Here is a 16,683-nt window from a genome sequence, read left to right as displayed (position 1 = left end):
CACCTTACATCTTCAGCAATGTTGGCCTTTATTCAGAAATTATGCTGGCACCACCGTCCATCAAAAAAAAAATTGCCGTCTGTGACTGGTTAGCAAGAGCGCCGAGGATATGTTGATCCTCCAAAAAAGGTGTGTTTTTCTTGCCAAACTCCTTAAAGTCGTACAAGCTGTCATTGACCCATCATCTTGTATGTCTTTTTTGGCTGCAACAGAAGGTTTTTGTCTGCTAGGAATATAGTTACTCATAAATAGGCCTATAGAGTCTGATAGCTGCACATAACACATCAGTATGGCAGTGATGCAGAGTGGCACACTGGAGGACAGACTGAAACTTGAGAATATTTGTTAAAAGAATTTCTTCGTAATGACCATTAAACAATAGAGACCGGAGCTGAAGTATCAAAATTTAACAGAATTTGTTTTCTAGTTTATTTTCTAGTCAAAAAGGCTCATCGAGGAACGCCTTCAATGAGTTTTTATATAGTATGGGTGGGCGTTTCAGTTCTTCTTCCAATCTGTCAAGTACAGACTTCATCAATAACGTCATGACCATTTTCAGTTCTCCTGTTGAGGAGCCAACCTGCAAAACTGACCCAGAGATGACATGTCTCACCCTCTCTCCAAAGAATTTTATTTTCTACATCTTCCTCTTTACAAATATAGTGCTGAACTTCCTTTAACCTTAGCTGATGAGCCTGCTGATGTTGCAGAGTTGCAGTACAAACAATTCATCACGATCCATGTAAAATAGTAACACACATACACAGTATAATCATAATTTTTATAACAATATTCTTATAGACAACATTTGGTGTGTTTAAATGGGTTTAGATATTCATCTGGTGTCAAGGTTAGAATAAATCGTTCACATGTTATGAGAGGTGTATTTTATAGGTTCAGTGTACCCAAAATCAAACAAACCAACAAACAAAACAATGTCTTTTCCTCATCTGTTTCTGAGGTTTTTGCTACTTGACAACATAATGGAGGTGACTTAATTTTTGCTGAAAAATTACATCTAAAAACTTCAACAGCAAATGTACATTTCCAGAGCTGGCGCCCCTGGTTCTGGTTCTTCTGGATAATCTACAGAACTGTGAACAGCAGTTCAGATCCAGTAAGTTAAAGCCACACCGAAAGTTCTCCATGGCAAGTAAAAATCCTGCATTTCAAATGTTCAAGCACAATAGCAAAATGTACTTATATCATTCAAAGTACTGATAATGCAGAAAATGGCCCCTGTGAGTGTCATACTATTATATATTATATTATTGAATTATTGTTGCTGATGCATTAATGGGTAAGTAGCATTTTAATGTTGTAGTTGGTGGAAGAAAACCTAATTGAACTATTTTACATACTATTGTCTAGTTTAATGAATAAGAATCCATTAAGTTTAATAAATTCATCATATATTCTAAGTGTAAAATCTTAATCCGTAATGTAACTGTGGCTGTCAAATAAATGCAGTAGAGTAAAAAGTAAATATTTGCATGTGATATGTAGTGGAGTAGAAGTACAGAACGTGTATAGTTTTTGTTTTCATAGCAATTATTTATTTGATAGAAAATATTTCCAGCAACACCACAATCAAAATTCCATCCAACTGCATTGTTGGTATGGAGGGAGGAATATCTGATGCTGATATCTCAAAACCTGGGCAAATAAAACGTAACTTATCTGTGTGTCTACATACCACTAGAGATAAGAAAATATGTTTTTTTGTAATTTGGGTGAACCAACTTTTGAAATGAACCACAAACTTGCCCTATTATTTCACTCTGTAGAGGATGTCTTCCATTGAGTGCACACTGCCTCTGTGACAAACACTATCACTCATTATTTGAGCGCTGTAAGGGTCTATGGGAGTTCATACTGGAGTTCACTGTGGCATCATCCACCCCATCAACTCCCACACCACCGACTAACAGCCCAGCTTATCTGCTCCACTCCAGTGCCTGCAGTCAACCAGTCAGGGTGGGTTTTGTGTGCTCACATTGTTTATTTTAGCCCTCATTAAAATGCGGTGGGGTGGCTTTCTCTCTCCGGGGCTCGGTGGCTACTGTGGTGGAGAGATAGGGGACTGTGGTGGACCCCTTTGGGCAGCCCACAAAAGCTGCCTCACCCCCTTTTCCCTGCTTGCCACTCACCCCATGTGGGTCCTGCAGTCACACCCTGTGGCAGAGCTGCGGTTTACTGCGGCTGTTGGCTGGTAAAGAGGCAGAGTGAGGGTTCAAGGATCCAAATTCAAGTCGGAGAAGTGCCATTCACTGTAATTACCACTAGAGGGTACTCAGCCACAGTAAGCTGAAAGAGAGGGAGAGGGAAGGGAACGCTCGTAGCTGGCAGACCTCTCTCCCGGGGGTTTTGTTCTTATCTCCTTTACATGGTCAGCACTTTTTCACAGGAAGCATGAGAGAGGTGTGTGTGTGTGTGTTTTTTTGTGTGGACAGTATAAAGGCAAGTGGTTCTAAAGATAAAAAGGCTACTATGAGTCTGTGTCAGCTGTGTACTTGAAAGACACCTCGTGACGTCAGGTATTTCATGCCTCCAGGGGCCTTTGTCCAGGTTGTTTTGTCTCTCTATAAGACTACAATAGTGGCCTGTTTTATTTTGTCTGTGACGGAAAAAAACTATTAGACATGAAAGACTTTGCTCTGTCAGCAGCCACACCTCCACCTCAGCTCTACTGAGAGGAACATTTACCTTGCAGTTTATGTTACGTTAATGTCTGCTGGGTGTGCTGATAATCCCAGGTGTATGTGTGTGTGTGTGTGTGTGCGTTAGAGACAGTGTGTGTGTACGGCTTTGTGCTAAATTGAATTAGCAGGTTCCCTTTTAGAGCCGTGTAGCACATCTAGGGGGAGAGGAGGTCTTTTGAAGTTTTGGTTCTGCCATCCGTCTCCAGCTCACTGGCTTTCTTTTCATGCCAGCCGCTGCAGAGAGCAGTCCTGTAAAAGAGAAACGCCCCAGCTGGCTCCTCCCTGCCATGTCTCCATGGTAAAATGACAACAGACTACACTCACATGCCCCTACTGACAGTAAACCTTGTCTCTGTTTTGATTCTGTTGATACTGGCATTTTGGCTTAGGTGCACTTAAATATAGGTTCACAATTTTTCAAGTCTGTCTTAAAACAATAGTGAGGTGCCCATGTGAAGAATAAAAGAGGTTTTGCTCGCTCTAATCATTCCTTCTGTTCATACTGGCCATTAAAATACCCCTTTCAAATGAACTTTCAATGTAAGTGATGGACAGTCCTCATTTTGTTGAAAAATATACTTAGAAGTTGATCTAAAGCTAATATGGCGCTTAAGCATTCCATGTTAGTTAAATAAAGTGGATATCTTTCAAAATTATTTTCTTTTTAGAATAAAATTCCCTCTTTTTGTTCACCCAGACAGTGTTTCCCTGTTGAGCTGCAGTGGAAGTATAATAACAAAGTGTGGTAACAACATTTATTTGACTAATTTGGATGGCTGACGCTTCATATTAGCTTCAGATAAACTTTTAAATATTTTTTTTGCAGAGAAGGAAGACTGTGGATTTTGTCCCCCATCACATACATTGAAAATACATTATGAAGGGATCTCTTAATAGTCAGCATGAACGTGAGGAATAATTACAGCAAGAAAAACCTGTTTCAATGTTCACATGGGTGCATGAATATTGATTTAAGCCAAACATGAAAAACTGTGAACCTATCCTTTAAAACACACTCATCATTGACATTGGAGTACAGTAGAAAAAGTGTTTAAGCCTACAGCAATGAGCATTTAACTTCTAGTCGGCGTTAATAGATGTATCTGATCTCTGCCCAAGCTGCAGGTGCTGGCCCTCCATCCCTGCTTTCACTCTAAACTAAACCAAAGCGGCTCCTTTACTCGCCAGCAGCCAGAGAGGATGCTATGACATTCAGCTTTAACACTGGAGGAGGAAAGGAGGAGGAGGAGAAGGAGGAGGAGGAGGAGGGGAGATGTATTGATCGCCCTTAGCTGCTCCTTCATAGCCTGTGTGCATGGTTTGTGTTAGCTAAGCCCTCTAGCCTAATGGCTTTTAGCCCTCCATTAGGTCGTTGCAGGCAGCGTGGTTTAAGTAAGTAACAAAAGGCTCTGTCAGAATGCTTTAAGCATTAATAAGACAGTCAGTGTTACTCCTCCAGCCTGTCAGCTCATCAGGAACACACAAGTTGAGATGACAAAGCCAAGAGGCTGGTTTACTGTCGTCATCTTGAGCATTTCTTTGGCGGGATTAGCTTTTAGACTTTGGGGAATTTGTTAGATTGAGCAGTGAAAGCTGTGGCTCACTCACCCCGTAAACTTGCAAATGTCCCCGGACTGGTGTGTAGTGAGCGTTTCACACACAAAAACATATGAAGAAGTGCCAGGGGCTCTGAACATTTGTACAGTTCACTTAACGAGGAGAGAACCATGGCTCGATACTGGGAAAGGGGCTCAGGAGGAGTGGGGTGAGAAGTGCATTGTTTGGTGTTATTTGGCAACAGAACCGCAGGCCTCAACCGGCATGAAAGTCAGTTTGTGGGAGTTTTTCTTCTTTTTTTTTTTTTTTTGCTGTTGAGCTGCTTTCTGGTTCTGCTTCTAAAGCCATCTTGTTTTTATAAAAGTTGTCCCTCTCTTTTGCAGAGAAAGGCGCTGTGGCCTACACTGTTTCAGATCACTGTAATTATTGGGTAGGTCTGTCTTTCATGGTGCACACACTGGCATTCTGATATGTAGAAAGGCTCCATGTGAATGAGTGGACACATGTGCACAAATACATGCACATATTTTATACATGAGCCAAATCACACTGTGGGTATGACTGACCCATTTTGCTGAACAACCTCCTCTGCTTTCTGTATATTGTGTCGTGTGTTCCCCCCCCTCGCTCTGTCTGTCTTTAATGCCACTGTGTCCCTGCAATCCCTCAGAGTCCTGGGCTTTAATGCATCGGTTACCATATTTTTCCACCGAGATGACTGTCGCTTGCCGGGAAAGCTGCACATCGTGTGTACGTGCGTGCGTGCATTTGTGCCATTTTTGGAAGACTCCCTGTGTTCTCTCTGCACCAGCGCTCGGGCTACGGAAGCCTCCTGGGTCCATTTCTTCTGCGGCTAGACCACATACCCCAGAATCCTGCTTTGGTTGGAAACATGTCTGTTTTTTTTCCAGCCATCGTAAAGAAGACAAACTCCTTGACTGTCTGCGTTGGCCCTGGACTCACCATAACAGGTCCTCTCTGGGTTGCCGCTGGTTACAGTAAAAATCAACACCTCCTCTACCCCAGACTGAGACTTTTCAACGTGCAGATCCAGTTTCTCCCACGCACACTTGGCCTGTTCAGTGATCAGGAGGTGTGTATGTATAGTGCTAAACTCTCCATTGCCTTTGGAGGCCTCTAATCACGGCCTCTGAGGGCAGAGAGTTTGAGAAACCTACAGATTTCCAGCTAACAGTAGCTTGTACAAAAGCTTGGTTGACAAAACGCACATTTCATTCTGCAGTAATAGAATGAACATCATTATGTTTTGATAAGCTTCCTCACATCAACTCCTTTCATCTACGTTCTCTTCTTATCCTGGTGCATCAGTTGGCAGTGATTTTCCAGGTTCTTGCTTCACCATCAGTGCCACCTGAAGCATATCCTAGAGGTGCTCCATGACAAGGACAGATGTAAGCTGGCCTCTTATTGGTCGGCTGTTCTCTGGTCTGCCAGCCAAGCAGGAAACAATAGAAGGCCAGAACATTGAGCTGGCTGCAGATCAGTAGGGGCCTGCTTGGCCTCTCCCAGACGCTACGTCTTATTTCCTTTTTGATTACTCATGCCTGCCTGATGAGCGGCACACTCACACTCCTCTTTGTCTAACTGCCCGTGAGAGAAATCACAAAGAAAAGACTTTTTGTAGGAGGCTGGTTTTGATTTGGAGGCTGGAATGCCTTTGTGATAATGTCGCAAGATTTTGTTGGCAGGGGTATGATAGATGTGTGTGAGACAAAAAGGAGAAACGTTGAGAGGAGAGTTATGATGCGTGTATGTTCATGATTCAGGTATCAGAAACTAGATTTCTGAGTATTGTGCAGTTGAGTGTGTTGCTGTGTTTGCTGTGCTGATTGATGTGAGTTTCCACTGATGGGCTTCCAGGATCTGCCCGAAAACAGCCTTTAAATGGGGGAATAGTAGTGCTGGCACTGAAGTCCAAACTGTATTGCCACCCAAGCGTGCGGATCGCCTGCTGTGGGCTGGGTCCCATTCGCCTGGCCCTCGCTAGCTCCCACCACTGCTCATTACCCCCCTTACCACCAGGCCGGAGGTAGGAAATCAAACCAATTACGGTTGTATTTAAAGAAAATTGGAGCAGGGCCGGAAAAGTGGGGGCATTTCCAAAAACCACAAAAAGAAAACTGCAGGGCTGCCACTCTTTGGCAAAATACAGAGTGACTGTGGAGCAGAGTGGAACGGCACTTCCCTGAAAAAAACAAGTATAAATCTATTGTTTGACACTGTATTGTAAAAGCAATACATATCTTCTTTATCTATATAACACACTTAGATCAACTCATCTACCATCCCAACTAAAACTCTTCCAAAAACTCTATTAATTCCTTTCAGTGTCTTCAATAATCTGTCTCTATGTCCGTCTCAGTGAGTGAGATTGATGGGTTTTGCTCCCAGGTGGACCTGCGTGATGGATGGTTTTTAAGGACTGACTGTGTTTATGTTCAGGTCTGCTGTGCCCTGCTGTGAGTGGCCTGCCAGAAGGCCGCACCTCATAATGTGGCTGAATCCGCCAAGACGTCCCCGAGCCCAAATCCTCCTTGGCTCGCTCTGCTGCTGTAGCCCCTGCTGAGGTACAGTATAGGGCCTCTCTCAAAGCACAAACACCTGTAGGCTTCAAACTGTGGGGTATGCATGTGCACAATCCTTTGGCCAGAGTGTGTCACAGTCTGACGCCATCTTTACAGCCAAAAAAGCTCGTCTAGGATCAGTAGTGTAATTTCCATCCCCTGATCTGATATGTTCTGTCTGTTTTACCTCTCTCTCCCTCTCTGCGTCTCTCTGATCCACCTCCTCACTGTCATTTCTCAGGAAAACCCCCTCATTACCAGGCCCTGAATGTAAATGCTTCATTTTCCATCCCCCCACAAGCCCTCTTTGTTCCACGGCCCATTTGGCTGTTATGTCTCAGCACTTAAAAGCAATTATTCCTAAATATGAATGCTCCCCAACAGACGTCTCCAGACACTTTTTCTTCCTTCATCATCCTGTATGCCTCATGGGCAAAAACAAAAGGAGCAGAAATCAAGGTGTCTAGTGTCTGCAGGCCAATATACATACGACGTTTTGTTCAATGCATGTGTGTACAGTCACTCACACACACATGCAGACTCATGCCCAATAATATGCCTTTGTCTGTGCAGGTGCATGCACAAAAAACACACACACACAAACTGTTTACTTCACACGCACACACCATAAAGAGTGTAAGATGATCTCCCATTAAGGATGAAAACAAACCAGTGAGTGGGAGGTGTCCCTCGAGGAAGTCCATAGTCGCTATAGTGGAACCATGGGAACTGGTTAGGAGAGGCCTGCGGGGCAGCCATGGCCAGACATGGGGGTGTATAACACTGCCACACACACACACTGCAGACTGGAGACAGAAACACCAAAGCGATGGCTTTTAGTCACCTCACCTGTCTAACAGCAACAATACCCGACACTTTATTTGGTGTCTTCAGTAGCTTGATTTATTCAAGCCTGGCTTTGATTGTCTTGATGACAATGTTTTACGATCAAAGTGCCACAACAGCAGCAACAATAAAACTGGCTGTAACAGAGAGAATGATGATACGAGAAATTTGACGACAGACACATTTCTGTGAAGCTCTTGTGTTTAGTGACACATGAAGGATGAGGGAAAATCTGTTTTTGATGTCGTCACTTTATTTGGTTTATGGGTTAGAGGAGGCTGTAGGTCTGTGGTGTTTCAGTGGTTTTCACTGATTTCTTTTCAACCCTCACTGGTGAAAGGATTTTAATCATCTAGTTTGGTGGTCAGTCCCAGACAGAGGAAAGAGTTTTCAGAGACAAAGAAAGAAGCAACAAACAATTGAAGGCATAAATGTATCTGACTCTGCGGCTTCCCAACTAGATAGTGGGAACCAGAAGGAAGGGACGACGCAGGCTTTTTAATGACCATTCATGTTCCCACGTGATCCAAAACAGACTTGAGCAATCATCCTGCTCACTGCTTGCGTGCATGGATGAAAAAAGTAAGAGAGATAGAAAGATAGAGATTGTGTATGTGAACTGCCAATTTAGAGTGTTCCCCTGCTCAAGCAGGAAGTGAACAGAGACCTGGTCCACAGGGATCCCTGTTTCCCCTTCTCGCCTTTTCCCTCACCCCCCCACCCCCACCACCCACTCAGGACCCCACCGTGACGAGGGAGGCTCCCTAAAAGAGCCTGGCAGAGAGCTGCAGTGTGTGGTGTTTAGTGCTCTGTGTGTGCATGTGTGCGTGTGTCTTAATTTCCTGTTTTATAGGGGAAGCAGTGTTCACATGTACAGATCGTAATTCTGATTCTCTCTGTGAGAAAAAAAGGACAGAAAAAAAGATTGTGTCAATTCTCATGAATCAGTATGGGAAACAACTAGCATTGTTTCTGGGAAGCTGCCCTACTCTCTTAGTAAAAACATATTTTGGTTCACTGGTAAAGTGCAAATGCAATGTCTAAATCCAACTCTGAAAAGCATGTCATTTTATTATTCCAGTCAACAAAAAAACCCTAAAACACTACAAGCTATTATCCTCTCATATCAAATGTTCTACTCTTTTCTCCCTAACTAACTAATTCAATTAAAGCCAGACTGGTTAGACACAGACAGCTGTGGTCATTATGCAATGAGAAGAATCTAAATCCAAGCCATTAGGACATCTAAATGAAAGCTAGCTGCTGTGGTCTTAGCCAGTTCACCCCCTAACCATGGTCTGAGCCACAGGTCCACCATGCGGTGGTCTGTTGGGTTTCTATAAAGGCCTTCTTCTGTTTTTTGACTCATGTCGTGACAAGAGTGAGGAAGGAAGTTAAGATAATTGTTTCTAGAATTGCCTTCTTCTTTATCGGCGCTATCAAGACACCTCTTTGTGCAAGCCTTACCTAGAAAATAGAGTGTGTAAGATTATTTGAATTGCTGCAACAACAAAAAAAAAACCTTCTACAGCAGTTACAGTGAAGTGAAAATCTTATTTACATTAAGTTCGCTAATGATGGGTTCAAATGTACAAATGGTGGGAACTGCTCTTGAACAAATTATTATTATTATTGTTATTAATTATACAATATGTGAAACTATATTAAAAATAAGTGTAAAAGCCTCACATTTATATCAGATATATTAACTTTTTTTGAGGAAAGCAAAAATCTGATTATAAAACCAAAATTTAGGGCTGCAACTGATGATTATTTTCATTATCAGTTAATCTGCCGATTATATTTCTGATTATTTGACCAATCAATCTGACTATAACACGTCAGGAAATAGTGAAAAATGTGCGTCACAATTTCCTAAAACACAAAGTAAAGTCTTAAAATTGCTTGTTTTGTCTGACCAACAGTCAAAAACCCAAAGATATTCAGTTAAATGTCACATAAAACAAAGAAAAGCATCAAATCCTCACAACTGAGAGGTTGGAACCATAGGATCTTATCTTGAAAAAATGATCTAGACAATTAACTAATTATTGTATTGCCATTCGATTTATCAATTAACCAACACATTTCAGCTCTTTTAATAATAGTATTTTAAGATGGGTGTATCTTGTAGTGATGCTGAGAATATAAACTGAAATGGAGCTTAAAGTTGACCTTTACAGATCATCTGACGTCTGATCTTTTAGGGGTCACGCATCACGTCCGTGACCTTAAATCTATGGTGGCAGCTCTATAGATTGACCTGATAGTGAGACTGTTTCTGTAAATGCCTCTTGTAAGTTTTTAGTGATCCTCTGGGTCTGAATCCAGGCCCCATGGAGAGGAGCGCTCCATTGTGGGAACTTGGAGCTGCTCAGAGCGGTCTCTGTAGACCCTACATGGATGAGAAACTACCTTCACTGGGATCCCTCTGAACTGGGAGAACCCTTTTTTCTCTCTCTTTCCTTATCTCTCCTTCCATATCCCTCTCCCTGTCGTCGAGGCAGCGCTAGTCGTCAGTGTGAGAACGGTTGCATCACAGCTCTCGCGGTTTCTTAGCCCCTGGCCCCTGTGTTTCTCGGTCAATCTGTGGGAACCCTGATTTTGGACGGCAGCCTCTGTTCCCACCACCAGTCTGGTTAGAAAATAGACTTCTGGTCATGTACCAGGCACCCAAACCAAGACCGGTCCTAGCCCGCTCCTTCTCACGGGTTAGGGAGGAGGAGAGGTCAGTGGCTGCAGAAGAGGCCTTAATGGGTTTCGTATGCAGGTACCGCAGAAGCGACACGGGATATTGTGTTCATGAGAAATGAGAGGGCTTTAATGATTCTGTGCTCTTTCCAAAACAGTCCCTCTCCCTTCTTTCTCTCTCTCTCTCTCTCTCTCTCTTTCTGTTTTTCCTTCTGTCTCCTGCATTTCTCTCTGCGTCTGCTTACCAGTTTGCATTTATAAATAGCGCTTTAATCTTTCTCAAAAACTGCTGTGATTAATTGAAGATAAAGTTACATGAGGGTGCAGAGGAAGGAGATTTTCTTACAGGAAAAATCAAAAGTTATTGTGCTTCTCATCACAACAAATGATTGATTTGACAAAGTATTTTCTCCTCAGTGATTCTCATTGTTTTAGTTTTTCTTTCCTGTGACGATCATGCCTCCAGTTCTCTTTCTATTTCATCCACTTAAAAAGCAATCGCCTTATAAACCAATTCATCATGCCTTTGACTACAATTACATCCAGACAAAGCAGCCTCATCCAGGCAAACGTTTCCACTCTTCCTGGAGAGTTACAATTTTCGGAAGAACAGCATAGCGGGAACAGAGAGGAGAGATGAAAAAAGCAGTTCGGCTCATGTACGTCCATGACAAAGACAGAGCCAGATGAGAGCTCCTCTGCTCCCCACATGTGGACGAGAGAGTCGGGTCTCACAGAGTGTGCGAAGACAGCTGGAAAATTCCCCTGAGCCCAGTCTAATTGAAAGCTTATCATCTTCTCTTTGTGCTTCCTGAGCGGCGGGGGATCGCTGAGGAGCGACGCAGAGAGCAACTCTGTGATGAGACCTGGAGGAAATAGTTGGGAATGTTTAAGACGGCGCAGAACTGTCATACACTCACACTGTGAAGTGGAGCTCAGACTGTCTGGGTGGAGGGTAGTGTGAGATCTGTCAGCAGGGGATTGCGTGTGTGTCTGTGTCTGTGTGTGTGTGTGTGTGAGAGAGAGAGTTTCTTGTGCGTGTGTGGGGATGCTTTGAGTGTGCAGAGTTAATTGAATACAGTGTGTATCAAGGCTGCGTGTGTGCATCCTGAGGCTTTGTTGTTCTGCCAACACTGCCCCCATAGAAGGCCTGACACAGACACACACACACAGCAGAAGCCATACAGAAGGAAAAGAAAGCATGAGAATTGAATGAGAAGAAAGGATAAAAGAGGCGAGGAAAGAGACAGGAGAGTATAAACAGGGAAAATAAAAGAAGAAGAAGAAAACAAAGCAGTTTAGAAGTGAAAGCCCTTTCATAGTACATCAACAGGTGGCATTAGTTTAAGAGCGAGGAATTGTGGGTATTGTATTTCAGGTTAACCACATGAGACATCTGAAATCAGACCACCCGACAAGGTAGCATCTCAAGTGTTTAATCTTGTGGCTCCGATTCAAATGGGCCAAACAGATGCCATCAGCGCTGCATAAATTAACAACCACATAGCTGGTAAAAAAGTCGGCCGACATTCCAAACTTCTCCCGTATTGTTTTTAACAAGTGACAACTTGCCGACGTGCGCTAACATGGAGGCTGCCAGGGCGGTGTTGGATTCCTGAGCTGCGCTTTATTTACGCTCTGGGTACCACTGTGTTGACAGCTGAGGCATTTTCAAACCCCTGAGAAGTGCGGGTAATTGCCAACGAGAGTCTCACTAATGGGAGGATAATTATTTAAGGGGGTTATTGGGAACGAACTACCAATGAACTGCCAGGGTTATGAAATGGAGGTGGTGGCATGACTGGTATTTACTGCATGAGGATAAAGAGGTTAGAAGAACAGAATTTGTTGGATCAGAATGTACTGGCATGAAATTGGGTCCCATGAACCTTTTATGGTGTTTTTTTTCCTCACTGCTCATTTATCAGCTGATGTGATGGGGTCTGGGTTCCTGGAGGTGTATATATACTCTGTGCCTCCATGTTCAACATTTTCCCGCTCTACACCTCCCTCTGTTAAACTATAAAAGACCTCACAATCCAGACTTTTGAGCTTTGAGCTCCAAAATCAGAGAACTATTACAGTGCTCTGTAAAGTTTTGTAGGAAAGCGAATAATGTTGAAGAATGTGGCTATAAATACTGATCCCAAATCTAATGTGGGTGTGATTTTTCTCAGAAGGGCAGGTAAAGAAAAATGATGTTGTCATCACTCTCTCTCTCTTGGATTTCCTTTAAGTAAAATGAATTTGAAAAATAAGATGATTTATGAAATAAACAGCAGTTGTGAAGCAAAAAGTGAAACACATGTTTTTTAATTAAAATGATTAAAAACTACATTATCCGCAAACTTTACAAGCACTCAGTATGGAAGCATTAACGATAATATTACATACAGAGATGAGATCTTTAAATTAACATATCAGTTTCAGATGTACATGCTTTGAGCATAAAGAGAAATGAAGAGAGCAAGATGAATTAACATTTTGTTATATGAAAAGGAAAAGGGGATTCTTTTAAAAAGAAAAGTATCATTGTGCTCTTTACTCCGACAAACAATAAAATACAAATCAAATTACGTACATTTTTGGCTTCCTAGTTTTGCATTAAGATTGATATTAGAGATCAGTCAAGACATCATATGTTTACAGCACATATTTCCCATCATTAACATTCTAACAGTATTACAGGCAGTTGTGAAGATCTTTGGTTTTTGTGAAGGAACCACATATGTATATGTAAAAATGTGATTTCTCTAGCTGCATGATTTTTGCCCATAATAAAGTAAGGTCTTCAACCGTATGAAGGCTCCAGAGGAGAGAGCATGGAACAAGCCTTTCCTCTAAAAATCGAAGGGAGACAGGAATGAGACATTGTTACTCATTATTAAAAAAGAGGAATAAGGCAGAGGTTGTGTATGTGACATCTATAAAACACCTTGCATAACTTATTTTTGTACCTGAGCTGCAAATGCTAGCTGTTTTTTTTTTTTTTGTTTGTTTTTTTTTGGATCACTATTCACTTTTAAATGAAATCTCACTTGTGTAGCAACTAAAACAGCCATCTTTCAGAGTCATGAATGCTAATCATCTTCCTTGTTGTGGAAGACTTTCCTGGTAGATATTAGACACCTGACACATGCCGTAAATGCCTTAGTGTGGCTCATACCAACATGCTGATCAGTAACTCAGACCAGAAAAGACAGAATCAGGGACCATAAAGGCTTCAAAGCACTTACTGATTAAACAGAACAAAGGGACCTGTGCACAACAAGGGAAGGTTTTTTTTTTTTTTTTTTGGTTTCTTTTGCGTAATTGCCCTTGGTGTTGGTAAGAAGATACCACTCTGACCCCACCTCCTCCTTCTATCCCTTCATCCTCACTCTCTTCCTCCTCCAGGGATAGAGGGATGTGTAAATGTAGGGCAAAGGCCCTCGGGATGGGGGGAATGTGCACACACACCTGTGGTGCAGGAATGTGTGTGTGTGTCTAATCATGATATTATTAATTACAAGATGAATCATTTTTGTTTGTGTGTGTGTGTGTGTGTGTGTGACTTTTTAAGGACAAGGACACTTGATGTGTGCTCAGCAAATACATGTGCAGGAATATGTAATATTTAGGTCTACAGACTTTCAGATATTTGTAAATACATAACTGAAAAGGAGAAATGAAAGTTCAAACATAGTGCAAAAATTAAGCGAATGGCTTATTTAACGCAGGAAGGCAATTTGGAAATTGTTTAAAAGGTTGCGGCTCTAGATACACCATCTCACTAACAGAATCTGTTGGGCGTGGTTCATAAGTAATAAAAGTTTTTAGTGCATCAAAGCTACATTGGAAGACAAAATAATTACATTAAAGGTTTTGTTTTTTTATAATTTAGTAGCAATATATTACACAAATTCCAAATTTATACTTAACGACAAAACATGGTATATATACTGTATATATATAAAAAAGGAAAGGAAGAGAGAAATGCTTATGGATTTTTGGGTATATGTGTACATTTCCTCAAAATTTGGCTCAAATAAATATCAAAAGTAAACCATGTCATCCAGTTTAAAAATACCAGAGTAGGACATTTGTTTTCAGAAAAGGGCTTGAATAAGAAATTTAAGGAAAAAAGGAGTAGACACAACAGGATCTGAATATTCCTGGAGAAAAAGAAACTATTGAACACCCCTCTGCTTTAGTCTTTAGTACATTCTTCAAAATATCAGCCATTGTCCTGTTGAAAGTTGATACACCGATGACACAGCAGAGGAGATAAAATGCTTTTCGCTCAAAGATGCAGCAATTGTGTTAAAAACATCCACCGCATACTGTAGCACCAAGGGCTAACATGTCCATTCGGATAATAAATTAGGCAATAAGGTACTGCATATGTACTGTGAGCACATGAAACAGCCCTGGATGCAAATGAGGATGTTTTCACAACTGACACAATGTTTTTGCAATAATTAAAACTTAAAAGAAAATTAAAGCTTAAAAAGACCGATTGCTACAGCAGTGCAGCCAAGCCTTGGAAGGATGTCCGAGTCACTCGCGGAGCAAACATTCAGTCTGGCTGCTCTTCTCCGCCTACCAAGTGAGTGGGATCAGTCTGAAGAGTCTGTTTGTCGAATGTCTTCTGTGGTTTGTCAGTTCATCAGCTGCACTGATTGATCTTTTGTTCTTTTGTCATTGACGAGTACCTGTTTACACCACACAAATGATCCTGAAACATTACTATGGCTTCTCTGGTTTTTGCCCTCGCTTCTATTTACAGTTTCAGCTCAACATCATCTCATCAACTTATATGGCTTTTATAGGCTAGTTGTTTAAGAGTACATGTCTTAGCACAGTGCAGGAGTTCACTCAAAATGTACAAAATACATGGAAGTCTTCAGAGAGTTGGTAAAACGCTGAAAGTCTTTTAAGCGAGTGCTGGGGAAATAAAAGACAAACATGCAGCATTTCTCTTTTTTTTGTTTGTTTTTTTCCTTTTGTTTCAGTGTTCAGCTTTTTTGTTCATCATCCTCTTCACTCCCTCCCCCCCGCCCCCGCCCCCTCACTTCTCTCGCACCCTCTGATTGTCTAGCTGTCTGTCAGTCAGTAAGGCCTCCAGACGGACTCATCCAAACGGCCCGAGGCACTCATGGCCGTGGGGGAGTTGCTGTGGCTGCCGTCAGCCTCCACGCCCTCGCTCTGGGTGTTCAGGCCCGGGTTCATCAGGCTGTTGGTCCCTCCGGTGCCCGCGGCCCCCGAGCAGGACAGCAGGCGGGTGGGGGAGCGCTCGCCCCCAGTGTTCCCCGGTGCCACCATGGAGAACTGGTAGGATCCAGAGCCTGTGCCGTAATACAGGTAGGAGTTGGACTGGAAGTTCTGGGTCTGGTTGTTTGAGTAGGGTGGCGGCAGGTAGGTGTGGTATCTAGAAGAGGCTGACATGCTGAGGCCGCTGATGCCAGTGCTGGAAGTGTTGGCGGAGTAAGGGAAGGCCCCGGGGTAGTGCATGCGGGGGTCCGAGAAGCGAGGGTCAGTCAGCGGCGACAGAGACGGGAAGGTGGTCCTCTGTTGGAAGAGATCTGTAGTCCCTGTCGGCAGAAAGACACAAACAAAAGATTGGCAAGAGTCAACAAACATTCATCCATGAATGAAAACTGCTGTTGTGATTATGAAACAAGGGGCTCAGGGAATTCTCATTTGTTATTATTTTAAAAAACAACCCACATCTCCAGAGCAGCAAACCTTCCCAAACCCCCAATTCTGAGCTCAGATTTCTCGCGATATGCCTGTCCATGGAAATGTTTGCTCAAAAGTAATGAACTGAGACATTTTTTTGCTTAATAACAGTCATCAAGCACTGACAGCACATCATCCCACAGCCCCATGCACAAGACTGAAGTTATGAAAAGGCCCCCTCGCCACGGCCCTCCTACCACTCCTTCAAAAGGAGAGCAACATACAGTATTCTATCTTTCTCGGAGCTATGAAAAGAGGCATTGTCAGTTCTGAGGGGTGCTTTGTATAAGCACTGACGGCTTGTTGCGCTGTTGTGCAACTCATCATAAATCATACTTCAGTGACAGAGTCAGACGGTCACAATCAGAGACAGACAGAGAAGGAAAATGAAAGGAAAAAGGGAAGGAAGGGAAGGAAAATGTGTTTTTGTGTGAATATCCTCTAACCTAATGTGTATCACAGTCCAGGTCCTGTCAGGGGTCAACTGCTAAGTGTAATCTCACAGGTAACAGAGCACAGTGAAGCCAGCTGTTAAGACTTCAATTTCACTGAACACTTTCTAATTTATTCAGCTGACAAAA

At 42.5% G+C, this 16,683-nt stretch overlaps 1 protein-coding gene across 3 annotated transcripts in view; it reads right to left on the bottom strand.

Annotated features, from left to right (window-relative positions):
- Positions 1 to 12,678: 12,678 nt before the first annotated feature.
- runx3 (RUNX family transcription factor 3) overlaps positions 12,679 to 16,683 on the bottom strand; it is a 39,764-nt gene continuing 35,759 nt past the window's right edge. For all 3 annotated transcript variants that reach the window (XM_044375420.1, XM_044375421.1, XM_044375419.1), the window contains one exon: positions 12,679 to 15,954. In XM_044375420.1, coding sequence (XP_044231355.1) covers positions 15,473 to 15,954 — 482 coding nt within the window. In that variant the 3' untranslated portion in view covers positions 12,679 to 15,472. The remainder of the gene's footprint in view (positions 15,955 to 16,683) is intronic.

Source organism: Thunnus albacares, chromosome 15 (assembly GCF_914725855.1).
Source record: "Thunnus albacares chromosome 15, fThuAlb1.1, whole genome shotgun sequence".
Lineage (NCBI taxonomy): Eukaryota > Metazoa > Chordata > Actinopteri > Scombriformes > Scombridae > Thunnus > Thunnus albacares.
The sequence above is the reverse complement of the archived record's forward strand: the minus strand, read 5'-3'. Positions and strand labels throughout refer to the sequence as shown.